The sequence below is a fragment of the Danio aesculapii genome, chromosome 9 (genome assembly GCF_903798145.1).
Source record: "Danio aesculapii chromosome 9, fDanAes4.1, whole genome shotgun sequence".
Lineage (NCBI taxonomy): Eukaryota > Metazoa > Chordata > Actinopteri > Cypriniformes > Danionidae > Danio > Danio aesculapii.
In genome coordinates this window covers 33143289-33165718 of record NC_079443.1, presented here as the reverse complement: position 1 = coordinate 33165718, position 22430 = coordinate 33143289, and the positions used below count along the sequence as shown (strand labels likewise).

Sequence of the window (22430 nt, the reverse complement as noted above, 5' to 3'; positions counted from 1 at the left end):
TAAAAATAGTAACATAAACCTTTCACCGGAGGTTTATCAATGGCTGAAAAACACTAAAAGCAAACACTAAAAGCTGGGCATACAACCCATTTCTGTATGAAATTAAACAAAGCATCTGAACTGAAACTGAATGAACTGAAAACAAAGGCTCTATTTTCTTACTTAGGATAATATAATGTATTAATTATTTTCTTATGAATTGTTTACTTCATTTACTCATCTGGATTACTGTAACTCTCTCTATTATGGCATTTCTCAGTCTTCTCACTTCCATCTGCAGCTAGTGAAAAATGCAGCTGCTAGACTACTCTCTGGCACCCGCAAGTATGAGTCAGTAGCTCATATTTTATGACAGGATACCCAATAAATATAGCTTCATATCCAGCTACGGCTTCATATTAGACAATCCCCTCTATTTCTGTTTTTAAGTTTGCTTTAAAGACCTATGTATTTTCTCTTGCTTTTAATGATTCCTGATCATTGATTATATTACTGATGCTTTTATTGATTAATCTGATAGTCTCGTTTACTTTTATTCTTTATTTCTGATCTTTTATCACTATGTACAGCAGTGTTTAACTTTGGTTGTTTTTAAATGTACTTTATAAATAAATAGTGTATTGTATCTATCGTATTGTATTTAGTCCAGATTAGGACTTTGTCAATTGTCATTTGCGTTTTAGGTTTAGATGAGATGTAGAAGAAAAGCAGAGACTTGACTTTGGAGGGTCATCCTCTCACAATCCTCATGTGAAAGAGATAAACAGAAAGAGCAATGTTTATGGTAAGAAAGCAGAGTTAATAAGAAACACCATAAGGAAAAGATAAAGTGAGCAGGAACAATGGAAAAGCCCTTTGTGCCCCATGCATTTCTGATTTTGCATTTTCACCTTTGCCAGGCCAAGTCCTCTTCCAGGAAGATATTGCGGCTGGCTTTGCGACCTCCTACAGGTGTGCGTGGTTCAGTGGGCTCCAGAACACAGACAGAGCAAGGTGAGTCCGACAAAGCACTGAGATCTTCTCCAATGGAGCTTGAGTCCGTTGAGTGAGCATAGCTTAATGCTATCTTACGACAGTATGTACAAGCCCTTAAATCACCTGCAGTATGGGGAGGGAGCCAAAAGAAACAGATTTGAGATGTCAGATAACATCACGGATAACAATGAGGTTCTCATTACATTCTTAAAACAAAATTTAGCTTTACAGTTTTAGAAATTACAGGCTTGGGACTATTTCTTGGGGCTGTCAAAAGAAAGAGTGAAATAATATCAAAAATGTTTAAAGTTTGTACAATTAAAAGAATATTTAGTTAATTAATTGTTTAAATATGATTTAACTACATATACATTTAATAATTTACATTTAATAATAATAATAATAATTTTCCTATGAAATTTACCACCGACCACCCTGAAACACTGTTTTGGACCCTATTTGAACACACAAGGACTAGTGTACCCTGACAAAAATCTGTGGTTAAATGTTTGGGGTACAAAACCAACTTGAATATATGAACAACTTAAGTAAGATTTTAAAAAAATCAATCTGACTCAATGTTTAATTCTGAACAGTTCACTTTTACAACATAAAATATCTTTTAAAAAAATCTTGAAATGTTAAGAAAATAAGCAAATTCAGCTTCTAAAGTTCAAAATAGGGCCAGTGCTAGAGAGCACATTACACCTAGTGTGGAAAACTGCACTGGCTTCTTGTCAGTTTTCATATTGTTTTTAAAATTTGTCTTTAAAGGGTCTAACACATCAATATTTGTCTGAGGTTTTAATCCCAAGCTTTATGCTCTTCGTATGTTTTTTTTTAACTGTTCAGTCAATTTGGCTAAAATTTATAGATGATCTGGCATTTTTCTCATTGGCACCTAAAAGTGGAATTCTCTGCCCTCTGAGATTAGAAATGCAGAATCCCTGAGTGTTTTTAAATAGTTGATTAAAGCTTACTATTTTAGGGAAATTTGTATGATTTTATAAATTTTTATTTATTATCTTGGCTTTGCTTTTATGGACTAGTTTTTATGTATTTATCTTTGTGTGTCTTTTTTAGCTATATACTTTTCACATGTATTGAAAGTGCTTTGAGATGCTACTTTTAAAGGTGTTATATAAAATAAAGTTTAATAACATTATTATTATTATTATAAAAGTACAGGTTCCTCCTAAGTAGTTAAAAAGCACAGATCCAAATTCTTACCTTCCTCAGAATCACAGCGGTTAGTTCACAAAATTCAAAAGTCCCACTACAACCCATTAAATCAAAAGTCAAACAGGTCAAACCACCGCACTGCAAACACACGCAGCATGCTGAAGGTGGTCTTACTCTTAATCTGATACAGATGCTTGTCTTCTTTTTTGAAAGCCTCTTTAAAGAGATGGCGATCAGAAAGAGACCCTCGCTCCCCACAGCATCACTTCAACAACACTCACCCGTGTAGCCCATGAACTTGCCAGGGATTTCCTGGTTGCAGCATCGGCTGCAGAATATTTGTCCACATAGTCGACAATGGTGACGGCGTCGGAAGGTTGTGAATTTCTCATTACAGTCATAGCACTCCTTACACTGGCTATCTGGCATCCAGTACTGTTTCAGGTCACTGTCCTACAACAGAATGCCAACAATTATATCTAACTGTAACATAAAAAAGACACCACTGCTGTCTGGTTTCCATTCACATTTGAGTCGTTTATATAAAAAACAAAAAACTATGACTAGCATGAACATGGGATTTTGTGAAATGTTTTATATGCTATATACCATGGAATACGCTAATCGTTAACACATAGAAATTAACTGCATTTTTTAATTGCATTAACTTATTTGAGGTCTATTTTTTTACAACAATCGTTTAAGGGTTTTACATAAATATAATTAAAAACATACATACATATAAAAAGAAATAGGTGTACAACATTAAAGACTTGGTAGGAAACACTCACTGCTATGATTGGATACTAATAGCTGTGAATATTACAATAATAGATGGATGCTGCTGTGACGTATGCTTTAAACAACATGGGTAATTTTGGTAACAGTCGGATCAGGTACAGCAACATGTCAGTATGATTAAGTAATTTATCCTCTTGTTTTCAGACTTGGAAAATGGCTGTGTTCAATTGTGTCTAGGTTAAAGGGATAGTTCACCCAAAAAATGTATTAACCCACTACTTACACTCAAGTGGTTTTAATCCTCCATGAGTTTCATTTGTCAGTATAACACAAAAGAAGGTATTTTGAAAAAAATGCTGAAACCATTGACTTCCATAGAAGGAAAAACAAATACCATGGCATTAAATGTTACCAACGTTTTTTCAAAATATCTTCTTTTAGTGTTTAGTAAAAGAAAGAAACTCAGAAAAGATTAAAACAAGTAAAGGGTGAGTAAATGATGACAGAATTTTCATTTTTGGGTGAACCATCCCTTTAAAAACAATTCAGCAGTAAAATAAAGCAAACAAACAAAACATCTTACTGAATCTATCTAATACATTGTCCCTAATGTTGCGCTGTGTCTAAGCTGTTTTTTAGATTAATAAGGAATTTTTGAGTTCTGAAACTTTAAAGAAGTTTTTAATAGGACAATGACCTCTTATATAATCAAATGATCAATGAAATTTCAAAATTCATGAGCAAGTTTGCAATCTGTGGTGATTTTCCAAATGAGTTCACAGAAAATCAATACCTGACTTTTCCCTTCCATAATCTCTTTGAGCCTCTTGAGGGCTGTGCGAAGCTGGACAGCTGTTCTGGGATCGTGGCTTCCCAGAGGAGCTTCTGATTTCCGTCGACCCTCTATAAACACAAGGAAAAGTACAAAATAAAATGTTAAGCCTATATTTTAAACCACAATGAGCAGGTGAAAACACCACATGCTCATTCAAAACCAAAACATGTCAGCCACTTTAAATCAGCAAAGGATTCTTTTGTGGGATTATGAATCTCATAAACAGACTATGAATGAAAGGAAGCACATGAAATTACTAAGACCAGTGACTAAAGTTCAGAAGCAAAAATGTGGAGTAAACAAAAAACCTTCAGGCAGTCTGTTCAGCACACTCTTTTACATGCAACAAATATGGATCATTTAAAACTATGCGCTGCGAAAATCATTTTTTACAGTAAAATCATGTTTTACAGTAATTTGTCTAAACACTGGTAAAATGAGAAATTTATTTGAGAGTAAGATTCTAAGATTTTTTATTTTCAGAATAACAAGTTTACCTGGACTTACCAAATGTAGTTATTTTTTTCATTTTTTACAAAAATTACAAAATAAAAAAAACTTAATAATAAATAACTAAGTGTACATTTTGTGAGGTTTATCAGAAAAAGCTGTTGGTCAGTGTGGTAAACAAAATTAAGGAATTACTCTCTAAAACAAGTCTGAGCATAGTGGTTTCTAATTTAAATGTCTCTTATTTACAATATTCATCAAAACAAGACAAAATGCTAATAAAAAGATTTTCATGCAGTATACACACAAACTTTAACTCAAAACTGATGGATTCAAGCAAATTATTAATAACAAGGCTTTATGAAACTGACTTCACACATGAAATAAAACAAAGAATTCTCACCTTCCCACTCCGCTGTGAACAAAGAAGAACATACAACTTTAGCCTAAAGGATTTCTCCAAATCTAATCATTTATCGCCGTTGAATGAAACAGACAACTAAACAAAATATACAGCTAAACGTGTTCTGTGAAGCTAAATATCAAAAATATCATCATTGCATCCAAAAAAGAAGTGATGAATCACAATAATTGTAGAGTATTAACTCTAAATAAGAATTGTAATCAAATTCCTGAACCGCCTGAATCTTCACTCAGTAAATGTCCATGAGATTGCTATAGAGAATACGAGGACAGAGTCTAGACTTCGAATCACCATTATCTTCACTGATAAACTCAGTGAAAACCAGGCTGCAGTGAAGAGTCATCAATCAAAAAGGAACTGATAGGACTGCCCTTTCTAAATCTAGCAAGACTGTGTGTTGAGAAATTCACAACGATCGTGTTTCTCTACGGAAAAACTAATGATTTTGGTATACTCAACAGATTTCATATTTCATCCTAAAATCAAAGAATGCAGTGCAAAAACTTAAAGATCCTTTTGGACAGCCCATAAAACAATTGTGTACAAGGTACCTGAAGCAGCTGATGTTCTTCTGAGGAGTTCTGGATGTTTCCTGTGCGTTTCAGAGCCATGTATTGAATGAGAGGGACTAGACCAGTTGCGGCGCGGCCCCTGCGGTGATGATGAGGCCGATTGACTTTTCTCCGTCACTGAAGGAGGCCGTCCTTCCTCTGACCAATTCAAACCACAGAAAAAAAGCAACGTCTCAGGAAAAAGGTAAAAGAGGTCCAATGTTTGAGGTGTCTGGCTGATTTAAACTAAGAATTTGCATTGTGTTGACATTTCATCTTTTCATCATCCTTTCCCCCATTCATTAATACTTACTACAGTTTTATTCCCGTACAAAAGCTAGACTTACCAAGCTTAGCAAGCTTTTTTGCTGGTGCAATGTTTGCACCTGTTTTTTCTAAAAGGAATGAAAGGGAGAGATTAGAGAGTTCATCACTAGAAAAAGTACTTAAGATTAAGAATTTTAGACTGTAAGGATTATCATCTGTAAATCAATACATCGAGAATAATTGAATACATCAAGAAGAAATTAAATTTGAATTCCTGACACTTCTCTGTTGTACATTTTCAATTTCAATATATAGGCCAAACAATATAATTGAATGTCCAACACAAATGCAACTTCGTTATAAAATACATTAGCAAAAAAAATTATCTTCTGAACTTTTGTTAAACCAACTACACTCACTTACTTCCTTTTTCATAAGAGTTTCGCTTCTTAGAGCAGATCATTTCCTCACACTAAACTTTTCTCACCGTGTTTTATAGTGAACTTCTACTCTAATAGAGATCATCTATTCCTTTCAATGTTCTGTTGACACTACACATAAGAAACGAAAAAAACTCAAGAGTAAAGGACGTCTGCATAAAAGTGAAATGAATGGGCACAGTGTTCTAGGCACATCTCAAGCACTGTCACATGACTCTTCAATACAACTCCCTGCTCTCCATTTCTGGAATTCCCTTTAAGGCAGATTCACTCAGACACACTATCTAAAATCACAACATAACACTGGAACATTACATTTAAAAAAAATGCTAAAAATATATGATGCCTGAAATTTGTGGTTTGGTGTGTACAACTAAACTGTCAATCGTCAATACACAAAACAATGCATCCAAATAAGTGCTGTCGCGATCTGTTATTGGGGGCTACCGTCACATTATTTCATTATGCAGTATTATAGAGGGTGATGACCATGAAAACAGTGAACATTTTAATCTTTAAAAATTCAATAAATTAAATTAAAGGAATCAGGTGAAATGCAGACGAATATGTTGATTTCGGCCGTGAAAGGATTGTTTCACCTTTGTTGAAGCGGAATAGGCTGACGAAGGAGCTGTAGGCGGAGCGCAGGGGTGGTTCATCCTGCTCGGGGGTCAGGGGTTTGAAGTGTGTCAGATGGGATGGACTGGTGGGCGAAGGAGGCGGCTCCGAACTCCAGTCCATCACAGAGGACGAGGAGGAAGCCTTGTCATCGGCAGCCATGTCACTGCCCCTGCGGACAATCAAAACCAAATCATTACAAAATACACCCGTTTAAAAAATCTACATTGGATTACAGGGTATCCGCGGGGTCTTAAATAGTCTTAAATCTCAAAATCACAATTTTAGGCCTTAAAAGTTTTACATTTACTGAAATATTGTGCTGTAGGTCTTGAATTTTTTTTAAACAGGCCTTAATTTTCCTTTGTTCATGTAGTGCTAGCCAATGTAGCCAACACCCATCCAATCTTCAACAATCCATCTTAATAAAACTTAAAACTTTTTATTTAAAAAGCTCATTTTTAACAATTTACCATAATGGTTTAATTATTTTGCTTACAATAACATTTGTTTAAAAGTTCTCCATGTATTTACTGCTGAGGATACAAACCTGGACAGATGGTTGTGTATACATTTAGTTTATTATAACTTTTAAAACATTTGTTCTTTTTTTTATTATTTTAAAGATAAATAATGTAAAAAAAGTGTATGGATGCAAGTACAGCTTGCTTGTTTTTACACAATATGCTAAATATTTAGCTAAGAAAAATTCAAATATTTTAACTTTTTATTAATTAACGTACTATTGTATTATTAAATGTATTAAATTATAATAACTTTTTTGATAGGGCAAACGAAAAATCTTTTCCATTTGGGCCATTTAAAGAATTCCTTAGTGTTTAGCCATTTATGATTCTAAAATTTAATTCATAATGGTCTTAAAAATGTCTTAAAAAGTCTTAAATTAACCCACAGAAACCCTGGATTAGAGTAATTCCAGCGTTATGGATGTGACATTTGCAGTAAGGATTCAAAACATAAATTCACATAGACAGTATATGTTAACATAATATTGAAACATCTGTTTATATTTTTCAAAACAACTAACCACAGAGTTATGGGATCAAAAAATATCAATCTGTAAAAATATTTTTAGATTTTAATTGAGGAAAATAAAGATGTGTTATAGATGTGACAAAAAAAAGTCTGTCAGTTTACAGTACACAACATACTTTCTAGAAATCCTGTCAATTAAACTGCACAACCCAGTCGACACCAATAGCCTAGTGGTCAGTGCGTCGACACAGCACCGAGTGCTAACGGAGACACGAGTTCGATTCCCGCCTTGAGGTTCTTTGCCAATCCTTCCCTTATCTCTCCTCCCCACACTTTCCTATCTCTAATCTCCACTGGCCTATCAATAAAGGTGAATACCCCTTAAAAAAATGAAAATAAATCAAAAAATTAACTACACAACCCAAAAGAAATAACGCTAATCAAAATCATAAGAGTTGGCTGACCATAGAACGAAATGATTTATTTTTATTTTACATTTTTGTATTTAGGAGGAAAAAGCTTCATTATGGATGTGATATCTCTCAGTTATGGATATGTCAGATGAGAAATTGCCACTTGCCACTTTGGTAAATCAAATCTAATAGTTTGACAACACCGACAGTGACATTTTTGAGTATTTTTAAAGTATTGTAAAATACTTGCTTGCACAAAAAATGTAGAAAAGGTTTCGCTGTTTTGGTGAAACGTTATTTTTCTTCATGGCAAGCTTGAAATTTGTATAGAATTGCTCATTATATTTGATTGCTGACAATTTATTGGCATGCAGAAACAATGTTTAGGCTGTGGGTAAAACCATAATTGACAAGGCTCACTTCACTTTTAACTTCACTAATTCCATTATAATAAAAGTAATTAAAGTATGGTGGGCGTCACGGTGGCACAGTGGGTAGCACAACCTCCCCACAGCAAGAAGGGCCTCGAGCATCGGCTGGGTCAGTTGGCATTTCTGTGTAGAGTTCGCATGTTCTCCCTGTGTTCATGTGGGTTTCCTCCGGGTGCTCCGGTTTCCCCCACAAGTGCAAAGACATGCGGTATAGGCTAAGCTAAATTGTCCGTAGTGCATGTGTGTGAATGATTGTGTATGGATGTTTCCCAGTGATGGGTTGCAGCTGGAAGGGCATGAGCTGCGTAAAACATATGCTAGATAAGTTGCCGGTTCACTCCGCTGTGGTGACTCCAGATTAATAAAGGGACTAAGCGAAAAGAAAATGAATGAATGAATGAATAAAGTATGGTGTGAACAAGACAATATTTAGAGCTTTAGTGTGTGGGTGTGGTGTGTTCAAACATCTTGCTAATGAAAGTTATAACATTCTGGCACATGTATATTTATATTGAAATGTATATTTCTTATATGATTTTCACCAGAAATATAGTGTTGTATAATCTCATTGGGAAAATCTAACCATTTGTATTCAGAAAGACATCTCTTTTTTCTTTTTTGCTAAAGAACTAAACAAACACAAATGTGATTAAAACCATTGAACGATAAGAGATAGTAAAGGAGGATCAAAATGAAGTTGTGCGAAATGTTGTGCCCTCTCCAAAAACGTTTAGATGTCTGTAATTCAAAACATATTAAAGATCATTTAATATTATTTTACAATGCTTATTTTGAATGCAAAATATGGTTCCATTAAAATAATAGGGATTTTAATGTGGCTCCAAGATTTCACGGGGAAGTCAGTCTTGTGAAATATGTAACTATACAACCTCACTGCACAAGATTGATGACTGCTAAAAAGCATTTCATAATAAGATCACAAGGCAAGCTGTAGGAGAAGTTGCCCTTATGACTTCTGGACAATGTGATGCAAGTTCAAACACTCCATTAAGATTTATATGATTCCTAAATAATGTGTCCTGATCTCTGTTAGTAATATCACTGATACAACCAAGTAATAACCAACGAATACAGTATTTTTCGTCTATTATTCACTACCTCAGAAACGGGATCAGAAACTTAGAGTAACTATAACTGACCAAGTGATGTGGATAGAGGATAAAGGAATGATAGAAAAAGTCCGAAAAGGAAAATATAATGTCATGTGATTCCTTTAGAAATGTACTAAGGCGAAGGACTGCTCATGAATATCAATTCGTTTATGAAGATATCGCCGGTACGATTGTCCAATCATCTAACTTAACCCTTACTCCTGACCAACCCTCCTGCTTTTTTAACTGGCCACCTAACTTACGCTAACATGTCAACGTCTGTTCACTGGCCAATCAGGTAAGGATACTCGCGAACTGTCTCGCTACGTTATTAACTATGAGAACATAAGCCTTCACCATAGTAGGACACTTAAGTTCGATCCACGCTAGCATTTATTATATATATATATATGTAAAGATAATTATATAACTGTCACCAAAGGGTAACCCTATCTGTACTTTACCACGGTGAACACTACAGCAAGAGTTATGTTATGCTATTATTCTAGCAAACTCTAAACAGATCATGCGTGAAGTGGATGTGAAAACGACAAACAAGCAAATATTATTTCAAAATGAACATTACTAACACATGACAGAATTCTACAGAGCAAATACATATTGAGGTATGTCACATTTACGGAGTGATGCTGTAGACTGTTTCATCCGGGAGTGTCTCATTCATTTAATGGAATAGAGCTATTATTAATCATTTAGAAACATTCTGCTTTGTTCTCTTAGATACTACGTACAAACATAATAGATTTAATATCCGCGACTTTTTCCAAAAACATGTCAAGTATCCTGTTTCATCCATCAAAGGGCCCAGTAAAGTTAGCAAAGCTAACGTTAGCTATCTGAACTAAATACAACGTATCAGTGCATACCATGAATGTTAGACGTACCTGTGCCGTCGCTTTTTACACCATGTCTATGTCAGTCGTTCAGAGAGATGTCATTGATCCTTTGTGCACTTAACCAAAAGACATTTTCGGTTAATTCCACCCTTGTGATGTTCACTTGATCAGACCCGCTTGGTCGATAACAGAGAGCTCGAGCAGTGTTTTCATCCCTTCTCGTGATCGCAGAAGTCAGGCATAGTTAATCGATATGAAACGAGAAATAAATGTATTTCCATTTCAGGTTTTCATTTTTATGTATTATATTTAACATTTGTATGACATTTAAGTTTTTGAAGTACGATTTAGAAGTTTTTAAAGAATATATTTCACATGAAAGTGTTTATAAAATGTCTAAATTCCATGTTTTAAATGATTGTTAAATTATAACTGTCATATACTTAATTCAGTCATATTTATTAGTTTTATGGTTTTGTTTAGATTTAGAATTTGTTCAGGACAAGTGTGTAGATCACTGTAAAGTCTGTATCTGAATAAATGTACATAATATTGGGGCAGCGCAATATATCGTTTCAGCATCGACATTGCAATGTGTGCAGGGGCGGATTTAGTGATTTTGGGGCCCTAAGCAATTCCACCCATGGGGCCCAAAAGTTCTAAAATGCACCTTTTGTCCTTAAATTTATTTTTAATTGATTTATTTTGCTGTTTTTTCTTTTCTTATATCACTCAATTACTCCTTTTCTACATTTTGTCTTAATGCAAAATAATAATAACAGCATGTAAGGCATCTTCTAAAACTTTTTAAATGATTTCTTTTCTTAAAATGAATTCACAACTTAAGATTATATATAAACTATTTTGTTTTTAAAACTAAATCTTTACCTAATTTGACTGCTGGACTTCTTGATTGAGGGTGGGGGATACATCTGCGCAGATGTAATAAACATTAAACATTTATTTTTTTAGACACTCATCATACAAAATATTATGGAAAATTATACTATATATAATTTATAGATATACTTTATACTTTTAAGTATTAATTTGGGGGCCCTCAGATTTCCTAAGCGGCTGCTTATCTTGCTTATAGCTTAAATCCGCCCCTGAATGTGTGTGTCTGCAATAGTCACATCACAGGATATGCAATGTTGAGGGATTATAGTTGATCAGCACAACAATTAAGAATACATGAGATTTGTGGAGTCATTGCAAAGTATAATCATAACAGTGAATCTTTATCATTTGCTTGTGTTTTAAAGAATTTAATGCAATCAACCACAAAAATCTACAATATTTGTAACTTTAATGAAGATTTAATACAATTAATTTTTATTACAATGAAAACTACAGTGTTATTTATATATTTTTTATTCAATTTCTGTACCTGAATACAGTTTGACCCTCCAAAAACCACAAAGCACTGTTTATTTGACTTTTTTCTTTGACTTATTCTAATTCTTCTTGCTTGCAATTTGTTTAATAATTTTATAAATGATTCACACCCTTACAAAACCACCCCAATCAATCTAAATCCAAGATTTTTCCCCCAAATAGAGCTATTCAAGCCATCTGGTGAAGTTGTATTCATATCACAATATGTATCGCTGAAAAACAAAATATCGCAATGTCAGATTTTTCCGATATTGTGCGGCCTTAGGTAATATACATGCAAATAATATTGACTGCAAGTAAAGTGTCTTCTTTAATGTTTAAACTTAAACTTTTAAGAAAATTAAATCCACAGTATTGGTGAAATATTGTTATAAATGAATTCAGCAAAACACATATGTGTAGCCCATATAACCCTGAACCTTCTGATACTTATTATGTATGCTCTAAAAGAATAATTGATCATAGCTAAAATGGTTAAAAATCTTCTTGTTGACAAATGGCAATGGATAAATAGGCAACAGGGTTTTAAAGGATAGTGGTGGAAATATGTAAAATTACAATTAGCCTACTCTACAAATGGTTCTTGTTTTTATTGAGGTAAAATTGGTTTTATATTTGCACATTCAGACTACCTCCTGAATAATATAATTTTAGAAAAGTATTCTTTGGAAATGCTAAGTAGTGAAATCATATTAGCAGCCAATGAGTCAAATAGATAGTGCTAATTTTGTTTTGAAGTCATATTACATATTATTTTAGACCAAATATTCTAACTACCATGGTAAACAATATAGGGGGCATGTCACAATTTGTCACTAAATGAATGTGCGAATCCAATCTAAAACCAACTTTACCCAATAGTTTCTGGATGCAGCCTTTTTGATGCAAGCTAAGATTGCATCTCTCAACGATGCAATGTCAGACACAATGCACTCAATAGAGTGAGTGATGTCACTGTGAGGGGTAGGGTTAGGGGTGGGGTTAGGTTAGGTGAGCCTATTAAAAAACATTGGATGCAGCTCAGATTGCACTGCACCAGATCTGCATCCAGACCCCTCTCACTTTACTTCAATCTTGTTCTTGGCTATGCCTGACAAATTTGAACAATTTTTTTTTGCTTTAAAAATGTAATCAAATAGAAAACATTCTAAATAAAAGGAAATACAACAGCTGTAATTATTTTATGTATTGTTAAGATGCTTTAACAACTTGTTTATCCCATTTTAGCCAATTATAAACAAATTATGTAGTTACAATAATATAAGATGCCAAATAGAAATTAGAAATTATTTGTTAAAGGAATACATTTACATTTAGTCATTTAGCAGATGCTTTTATCCAAAGCGACTTACAAATGAGGACAAGGAAGCAATTTACACAACTATAAGAGTAGCAGGGAATAAAGTGCTATAGGCAAGTTTCAGGTGTGTAAAGTCTAAGAAGCAAAGCATTAGTAATGTCATTTTTGTTTTTGAGAGAGTACAGTTAGTGGTATAGCCAGAGAGGCAGTTACAGATTAGGAAGGAAAGTGGAGACTAAACAGTTGCGTTTTTAGTCGTTTCTTGAAGACAGCAAGTGACTCTGCTGTTCTGATGTAGTTAGGGAGTTCATTCCACCAACTGGGCAGATTGAATGCGAGAGTTCGGGAAAGTGATTTCTTCCCTCTTAGGGATGGAACCACGAGGCGATGCTCATTCACAGAACGCAACTTTCTGGAGGGTACATAAATCTGCAGAAGTGAGAGCAGATACGAAGGAGCAAAGCCAGAGGTCGCTTTGTAAGCAAACATCAGAGCTTTGAATTTGATGCGAGCAGCAACTGGCAGCCAGTGCAAACGGGTGAGTAGCGGAGTGACATGTGCTCTTTTGGGTTCATCAAAGACCACTCGTGTTGGTGCATTCTGAAGCAGCTGAAGAGGTTTGATAGAATTAGCTGGTAGCCCGGCTAGTAGAGAGTTGCAATAATCCAGTTTGGAGAGAACAAGAGCTTGAACAATGAGTTGAGCTGCATGTTCAGATAGGAAGGTTCGGACCTTTCTGATGTTATAGAGTGCGAATCTGCAAGACTGCAAGCAGTTCTAGAAATGTGGTCAGAGAAGTTTAGTTGGTCATCAATCGCTACTCCTAGGCTTTTTACCATTTTGGATGCAGTAATGGTTGCCCCATCTATCTGGATTGAAAAGTTATGGTGTAGAGTCGAGTTGACCGAAACTTCAAGCATTTCCGTTTTCGTGAGGTTAAGCTGAAGATGATGATCTTTCATCCAGTGTGAAATGTATACTTCTTTAATCATTTACTCACCATTTACTTGGTCCAAACCATTCAAAAGAAGATATTTTGAATGAAGCAGAAACGCAGAAACTTCCATAAAATATATTTTCATATATGGGTGTCAATGGTCACCAGTTTCAGTTTTCTTTAAAATGTCTTTTTTTGTGTTCAACAGAAGAATCTCATAAAGGTTTATAACATTTTGAGGGTTAGTAAATAGTGAGTAAATGTTCATTTTTGGATGAAGTATTCCTTTAATCTCAAATTAACTCAAAAGATTAATTTGCAGAATACAGTGACACCTAGTGGTTAAGATTTAGATTTTATTAACCAAATCAATAGTCCATCATATTGTTTCTAGAATTTAAATACATACTACATACTATAAATACATAAAGCATGTTTACGAATCAAATCAATTAGACAGCATTTTCAGATGTAACATATGTTCATATTTTGCCTTCTCATCTTCAAACTTCTTCCTTTCATTCCCCATGTTAACAGACCATTGATCCATCGTCTTGCAGTCTGTTCAAAGAGGTGGCAAGTGGGACCCCTTTAATAACGCAGAATATGGGCAAAAACTCCAGTCAGTGTATGCATAATTATAATTACGAAGGTGCATAAATAAATTAACATGTATAAAATGAGTAACATGGGGACAAAATGGGAAAGATTTTAGTTCTAATCTACTCACCTGTGCGCTGAAGAATCGCGGATATCTGCCTATAGCCTCCATGAGCTCCAGGTGTCTGAGCCACTGCTCCTGCCACACCTGAGCGCTGTAACGCGGCCTGCAGGTCGCTAAACGCTGGAGGATGCGCTGATTCTCTCTGGTGATGTGGAGCAATTCCAGCTGTCTTTTTTTCTGAGCCAAGACTGAAACAAAAAACATAAACGTGCAAAAAAATATTATAAACTAATTATAAGTTAATTATATAAAAATATATATTGTTGCATGTATACCTTTTCTTTACATAAATATTTTTGCAGTCAACGCCTCCGTTGGTCTGCATTATATGGGACATTTTATCTAGAAGCATTTCGTTTTCTCTTTTGATTTTGGAAACCCGTTCCTCTTCAAGCTGTTTATGAAAGACGAGAGACTGAAATCTATAAATAATTCAAATTTTGAAAAAGTATACAGTGTAAATGTCGACATCTGGTGGTCGATCAGCAATCCTACCTGGCTTTTCTTCAACTTGACAAGTAGATGGCTGTAGGTTTTCGGTGGAGTTGTGTTGATTGTGGGTTTTGCAGATTTAACCTTGAATTATTATCAATATGTTAACAGTTTATGGAATTTTCGATTAAAACTAAAACCTAAACACATTTAAAAAGCTGTAAAAACTCTGTCAGTGTATTTAAATTTAATGCATTTGATTAATAATACATATCCCTCACAAAAAATAACCCAAAAACACATCGCCTGTGATACATGTGTCCAAAAAACTGAATAAAGTAATTAATAAAAATAATAAAACAAAGTCAGACATTAGGGATTTTACCTTGTCCCTGTGCATCTCATAGCAGTTTTTGTCCCATCGGTATTGCAGATATTTGTTAACACATGGCAGAACGGGTTGGTAGGCTTGATGTTGCATTACTTGTCCTTACTGTAGCCTAAATCCACCTGCACCAGAAGTCACAATGAACAGAGATATGAGTTCAGCTTGAGTTTTGAGACAGTCATGTGCTTGTTGCCATGGCAGCCATTCAGAAAGAAAGTACAGCTTTGCTAGTCTACATTTATGAAATGATACAGGCACTGTAAATGGGACCCATTCATTCAGTTTGATGAGCATTCATTTTCCTAAATGCACCCTGCCTTCCTTTCTCCTCTTATCGAAACTTTCTTAAGAAGTTAAACCCAGCAGCTCCATTAAGAGGGCACCCTCAGCCATTTAAAGGCTGGCCTACATAGTGTCCTTGTCCGATATGAATTTTCTGTGTCCTGCAGGGCTCTGTTGTTTTAGTAGAGCGGCATGCATGGACAAAACTGGAAGTGCTTAATATACAGTGAGCCCAACTGAATTTAAGCATATTTTTAATCTTATGTAACCTTTTAAGAGGTGGCACAGATCTTGTTGTGTCCATGTGCAGGCAAAGACTAGTGTGGCGTTTTATTTTCTATCCCAAGGACGGTGAGACTGGAGATTGCTACCTTCCACTGTCTTTAAAGTGTGATTCCTTTGACACCTTGCAGAACAAAACCTAAACCAGAGACCAAGTAAGTATGATATTTCTGCATATTCATAATATATGAATAAACAGAGTATCTGCGGGGTCTAAAAAGTCTTAAAATGTCTTCAATTTCAAAAAACTAATTTTAGGCCTTCAAAAGTCTTAAATCCACTGAAATATTGTGTCCATTCAGATTTATTCATATAAACTAAATTGATTTTCAGTTGGGTCATGGTTATTTGTTACATCCCTTTTTCTTGAGTATTCCTAAAACATTGATTCAACATTATTTAAAGAAATTTGACAATTCATCATTTGTGTTTCCCAAAAGAAAGTCAGACAAGTTTAGAAACTCATTAGGGTGACTAAACTCTTAGATTTATTGATGCCCAAGGCAAATTGTTATAAACCTGAGGTCTTGTAAAGTGAAACAATCAATCTGTGTTACAAACTGGACAACATTTACAAAAATCTTACCTTTAATTTACAACCTCGTTTCTGAGCACATTTTACAATGAAGTATGAGAATGGCATGGGAATCTGGTCCGTGACTTTTTTATATAGGTTGCAGCATTCAGCATAAGCAACAGTACAGCATGTGCATCATCCATCTCATATGAATTCACGTGTTTGCTTGTACAATGCATTTATCAATTCAGGGTATCTGCAGGGTCTTAAAAAGACTTAAAATGTCTTAAATTTCAAAAATCTAATTTCAGGCCTTCATTAGTCTTAAATTCACAAATATTGTGATGTAGGTCCTAAATTATTTTAAACGGGTCTTAATTTTCCTATGTCCATGTAAAGCTATACCCAATCGGGCCAACAGCCATCCAATCACTAACAATGTATTTCAATAAAAGTTTTAAGAAAAGTTTATTTATTAACTCTCTTTACTTATTAATGTGGTTTAATTATTTTCCTAACGATAACATTTCTTTTTAATGCTGTTTTAAGGTTTTATCTTGACCATTAAAAACGTCTTTAGTGTTAAGTCTGGTGTAATTCTGAAATTTCATTCATTATGATCTTAAAATTATTTCAAAAAGGTCTTAAAAAGTCTTACATTTGACTTGATGAAACCTGTAGAATTAATTTATATATATATATATATATATATATATATATATATATATATATATATATATATATTATATATATATATATATATATATATATATATATATATAATTTACATCATTTTTTATATAAATGAACTATTTCATCTTCAAATAAATGAAGACATCATAAACTTTTTACTATGCTTTACAGAAGACACCCTCTAAAAATGCCATTCAGTGCAATAACAGTTCATATCCTATCTGGCATTTTTAGAAGAAGAATAATTTTACGACATATTAAACCACTACGTTTTATTAGCTTAAATATTATAAACTTTAGGGCGTCACTGTGATGTAGAGGGTAGCATGATCACCTAACAACAAGAAGGTCACTGGTTCGAGCCCTGGCTGGGTAAGTTGGCATTTCTGTGTGGAATTTGCATATTCTCCCCGTGTTGGGTTATCTCCGGGTGCTCCGGTTCCCCTCACAGTCCAAAGACATGCGGTATAGCTGAACTGGTTAAGCTAAATCTTTAAAATAAAAAATTGACAGAAGTGTATACGTGTTTCCCAGTGTTGGGTTGCGGCCGGAAAGGCATCCGCTGTGTAAAACATATGCTGGATAAGTTGCCGCTTTATTCCACTGAGGCGACCGCAGATTAATAAAGGGACTAAGCTGAAAAGAAAAAGAACAAATGAATAAACTTTAATGCAATAACTGGTGGTTCATTCCACTGTGGCAACCTCTGATATAGAGACTATAAAGCCGAAGGCGAATGAATGATGAATCTTATAATTTCATATTTTTAATAAGCACAGGTCAGAATAATTACATCATTTTAACTTTCAAATATATCTGTTATGATATATGATAATGGATCACAAGTGTTTCACAAGAAAACTTGGTTTGTATATAAATTCTCTTTGTTTTTGTTTAACAAATGATATTAATTTATATTTCCTCTTATTTTCCTGTTTCTTCTCCCTCAATATCACTTTTCAGTTAGTTAGTGACTTGACCATTCTGAAACTGACATAGTTTGCTTTCTTTATGTTGTATAAAGAGTAAGAAAATGTGCGATTTAATATAATGCCTTTATAGTAATGGAGTCGACAACCTGACAACAGTTGCTTAGCTACTTGTGTGCCTCTGTTGTACCACTGCGGTTCATGTAAACATAACCTCTACTGAACCGTACTCAGTATGTCACTCCAAGCAGAAGTGATTATGTTTATATAATGATTAAAAAAGTGCAAATCGTTCTCTTGACTTTTAGTTTAGATAGCAGTGAGTCATCCTGGCCTTTTCTTCAGAAATGTCATATTTGCGCAGGTTTATGAACTGTTACAGTATTGAGAGTGGTTACCGTACAACGCTGGATGATCTGAAATGTGCAAAAGATGAACAGGAATCTCTGTAATAAGGAAGAAATTATTTATATGTATAATGTTATTAAATTCTGAACTCTAGCAAACATCATTTATCTGTTAAATACTGTATAGTTGTCACATCTCTTAAACAAATGTCTTTCCTTGTGACATGTTCATCTGGTTTCTTAGTATATGATGATGTCTTTCAGTATTAGTCACTCATTTTCCACTGAGGTCAGAGTTTATTATCTTGAAAATGGCTTCATGATTTAATCACTCACTGGCAATAAAATGTTACATGTCTAATTTGTAGCTTAGGTGAATAATGACGCTGCCCAGACTGCTGCTAGGAGTATTACAAGATGGCAACGCTCTCAGGAGACAGTGACGCCTAGATAGTGCACAACCTGTTTAGCATGTTTCTTAAAGGAACAGTTGATTCAGAAACTACAACTCTGTTGTGATTCGTTTACTTGTTGTTTTATATCTGTATGAATGCCTGAATAATGTTCGATGTAATGTAGCGCACACACTATATAGCATAAAAGTAGTAAAAGTTACATGGTGGAAAAAAATATATCATTTTAATCTTTGGCTGAACTGTTCCTTTAAGATGTTCTTTCATTTGTTGCCTGCGTGTGTTAGTTAATTTATTATTGGCAATGTTCTTTCATTTCTTACACTGTATGAGTAGCAGAAGACAAGTCTTGTGCTTTATTTTTACAGTACTTTTACAGTAGTTTTTTTTACAGTGTTGCCATGACAGCATAATTTCATATCTGTTTGCTTGGATGCTCTATGTTGTTGCTAGGACATTGCTAGGTGTTTGCTTATTAATGAAAATAGCAACATTTTCTACTTGTGGCATTGTAAGATGTTGTTCATTGTCTACCTGGGAGAGTAGAACAAGTTACACTTTAATCCCCATTCAAACTACCAGCGACACGCAGGGTTGTTGCTAGAAGGGATACAGCTCCTGCTGGAAGTTCATTCATTCGTTCATTCATTTTCTTTTTGGCTTAGTCCCTTATTAATCTTATATAAACTTGTCCAGCATATGTTTTATGCAGCAGATGCCCTTCCAGCTGCAACCCATCACTGGGAAACACCCATACACTCCCATTCACACATACACTACAGACAATTAAGCTTACCCAATTCACCCATAGCGCAGGTCTCTGGACTTGTGAGTGAAACCGGAGCAGCCAGTTAACCAGTTTTGTTGACCAGTGTCACAAAATTAATCTTGTATTGATTTCATCAAATATCAAGTTAGCAATATGCAGCAACAAAGCAAAATGATACCATTCAGTGACTTCGGGCGATCTTCGGCTATATGTTCACAGCAACATCTGCAATCAGATGTGGGCATGTTGGGGTTAAAGATAAATCGTTTAGGAAAAAGTCTGGTGTGTCATCTTTCAGGCATGTACAGCGACGCAACAAATTTGAGAAAATGTCAACTTTATACAAATGAACTTTAAGCAACCTCAAGGTGGGAACAACTACTAACGACTTATATCGCCACCTGTGGCTGCAAAAGGCAGCTACAACATCCCTAGCCTGCCTGGTTGTTCAAAAATGAGTTTGAATTGAGACTGTAAAGTTTTAAGCGTACTTAAATAGGAAACCCAGGCTCATTCTGATTATGTACCCCTATATACATTTCTGGAGAGCGCCAAATACATCCCAGGAGCTATGTTTTTGTAGTTTTTGTTTTCGAGAATCTGCCAGAGGCCTCTGTGTACGCTTTTTCAGGTCTCAAATTTCTCTTACGAGTGTCATTCGCTCCTGCTGTCCTCATGTAAATCCACCAGAGGCCACTGATGACTGACTAACTGACTGGCCTACCGACTGATTCCCCCACCCTCCCTCTTCTCTAAACCCAACCTATAGTGTTTTAAAAAGCACAGACTGACCGGCCCACCCCATTCCCTAAACTCAACCGCAGTGTTTTCAAAAGCAATCCAGAAAAAGAAAAGCCCTATCCTGATTTTTACCACATTTTTAGATTTTACCACATTCTCACCCTGTTATTTACTTGTTTATTTTATTTTTTGTCTTACCTGCTTTCTGGAACTGTTCTTCACCGGACTCAAACTCCAGAGTTGTTACGGTCAACTCCCCTCTGCGTCTCAAGTCTGCCGACATATGTGTTTAGCTACCGGACAAACTGGTAACAGCAGGAAAGCCGTCCATACAGAGGTAATCGGTCAGCTGGTAAGCACGAAAAGGAATGGCGCCGTAGTGTTCATTTTAAAGACGAATTCTGGCTACATAATTCGTGATCTCCAGAAACGTATATAGGGCTACGTTTTCAGAATGAGCCTATGTTAAAATAGGAGAAGGAATTCCCTAAATTATCATTACATGTGTGTACGGACTATGAATATGGCCTGTTTTAGTATATAGACGTACAAGCAAACTTTTTTCATCCTATCATTATATTCTGATGTAATACTAATGATGAAGATATTATGTCTGCCATAATTAGAAAGCATAATTAAAACAGTGTTGTAGGATGAATGTGATTACGATGAATCATCTTTTTTGATGATGTGATTTTTCTTTTTACTCAACATCCATAAGTTGCTTTCCTTCGTTAGGCGTGTCTTGAGAATCTGTATGCAAAGGGACTCAAAGGTTTGAAAACGTCTCAACGGTAGTGATGTTCCAGTAAATTACCTCCAGGGAAACTCGAAAGGGAGCGGGCAAAGCCAGGCATCATTAGCAGAAAGCGTGTTTGGTAAGCTCCTTTCCCCAAAGATGATGCCCATGTGCAAAAATTCCCTCTTGCGCAGTTGGACCTGTTGGTGTCTAATTATCAAGCGTTGTTGTATGATCTATTCCTAGCCTTCTGCGAACTTAAAGTTCCAAATGAACATCGGCTACAGGAACACAGGCCATTAATGATGGCCAATGAAGACGGTTCATTGCCGTGATACAGCAAATTGCCCTGTTACTGCTACACTGTTGTGTAAGCCAACACTGGAGGGACATTTACATTCTGAATTTATCCAGTAATTATTTCAGCTCATGTTAGATTGTATGAAGAAGTCAAGTAAAAACAGCAAATATTTGTTGTTTGATTGCTTTTAATGCCATAAAATGCATCTGCTCATAATGTCAATGTTATGGAAGTTGGAAGTGTCGATCATTCTCAAGACATTTCAACTGGCAACGTTGCCTGATACAAATACCCATTGTTCCCTGTTGTTTTGCAGGGGAGCACTGGTCTCTACTGAGAAGGAAGAGCCAGACGTGCTCCTTCAGGAGCCTTTGAGATCTCTGTTTTTTTCTCACCGTGATGGAAAATGATCAAGGCAACAAATCCCGTGAGGGGTAACGTGTAGTGATGGTCACGTCCTCGACAGAATCTCTTGCTGCTGAAGAGACATGTTTGACTCTTATTAACAGTGTAACTGAAAACTCTTGTCTGATTCCCACTATTGTTTTTGGTGTTTGGGCCTGAAATGCCTGTGCTAGCTTGGCTATTTGCATGCAGTATGGGACACCTTATAGTAATACATTTTATTTAGATTTAATTTTTTTAAATCTCTAGAGCAAGCTCCAGTATTGCTATTGTTTAAATTGTAGTTAAGAATGTAAGCAAACCATTAATTCAATTCAATTCAATTCAATTAAGTATTGAACTTCATCATAGAGATTGTTTTTTTTTTGTGCTACAAACAGTATAGGAACCTGGAAATTGTGTCTTGTGACACCAAAAGCCTTATATAGGAAACCTTAATATCATCGAGATTTGGTAGTGTGTTTTTAAAACTGCCCAAGAACACCCTAGCAAACATTTAACAATATAGTTTTATTTATTTTTTAACTATTTGTTTGTTTGT

At 35.1% G+C, this 22430-nt stretch overlaps 2 protein-coding genes across 12 annotated transcripts in view; both read right to left on the bottom strand.

Annotated features, from left to right (window-relative positions):
• Nucleotides 1–10469, bottom strand: part of pikfyve (phosphoinositide kinase, FYVE finger containing) — a 30853-nt gene extending 20384 nt beyond the window's left edge. For 4 of the 11 annotated variants that reach the window (XM_056465474.1, XM_056465479.1, XM_056465477.1 and 1 more), the window contains exons 1-8: nucleotides 10341–10469; nucleotides 6465–6655; nucleotides 5506–5553; nucleotides 5159–5317; nucleotides 4587–4598; nucleotides 3692–3801; nucleotides 2439–2610; nucleotides 891–1098 (exon numbers count right to left, since the gene is read on the bottom strand). In XM_056465474.1, coding sequence (XP_056321449.1) covers nucleotides 891–1098; nucleotides 2439–2610; nucleotides 3692–3801; nucleotides 4587–4598; nucleotides 5159–5317; nucleotides 5506–5553; nucleotides 6465–6645 — 890 coding nt within the window. In that variant the 5' untranslated portion in view covers nucleotides 6646–6655; nucleotides 10341–10469. The remainder of the gene's footprint in view (nucleotides 1–890; nucleotides 1099–2438; nucleotides 2611–3691; nucleotides 3802–4586; nucleotides 4599–5158; nucleotides 5318–5505; nucleotides 5554–6464; nucleotides 6656–10340) is intronic. The other 7 variants (XM_056465475.1, XM_056465480.1, XM_056465482.1 and 4 more) reach the window with 3 other exon arrangements.
• Nucleotides 10470–14424: 3955 nt separating this feature from the next.
• Nucleotides 14425–15583, bottom strand: cfap97d2 (CFAP97 domain containing 2). The gene is made up of 5 exons (XM_056464631.1): nucleotides 15469–15583; nucleotides 15147–15227; nucleotides 14927–15045; nucleotides 14658–14839; nucleotides 14425–14516 (listed from the first exon to the last, which is right to left on the bottom strand). The coding sequence occupies exons 1-5, from the start codon at nucleotides 15562–15564 to the stop codon at nucleotides 14458–14460; spliced, it is 537 nt and encodes a 178-aa protein (XP_056320606.1). The 5' UTR covers nucleotides 15565–15583; the 3' UTR covers nucleotides 14425–14457.
• Nucleotides 15584–22430: the final 6847 nt, after the last annotated feature.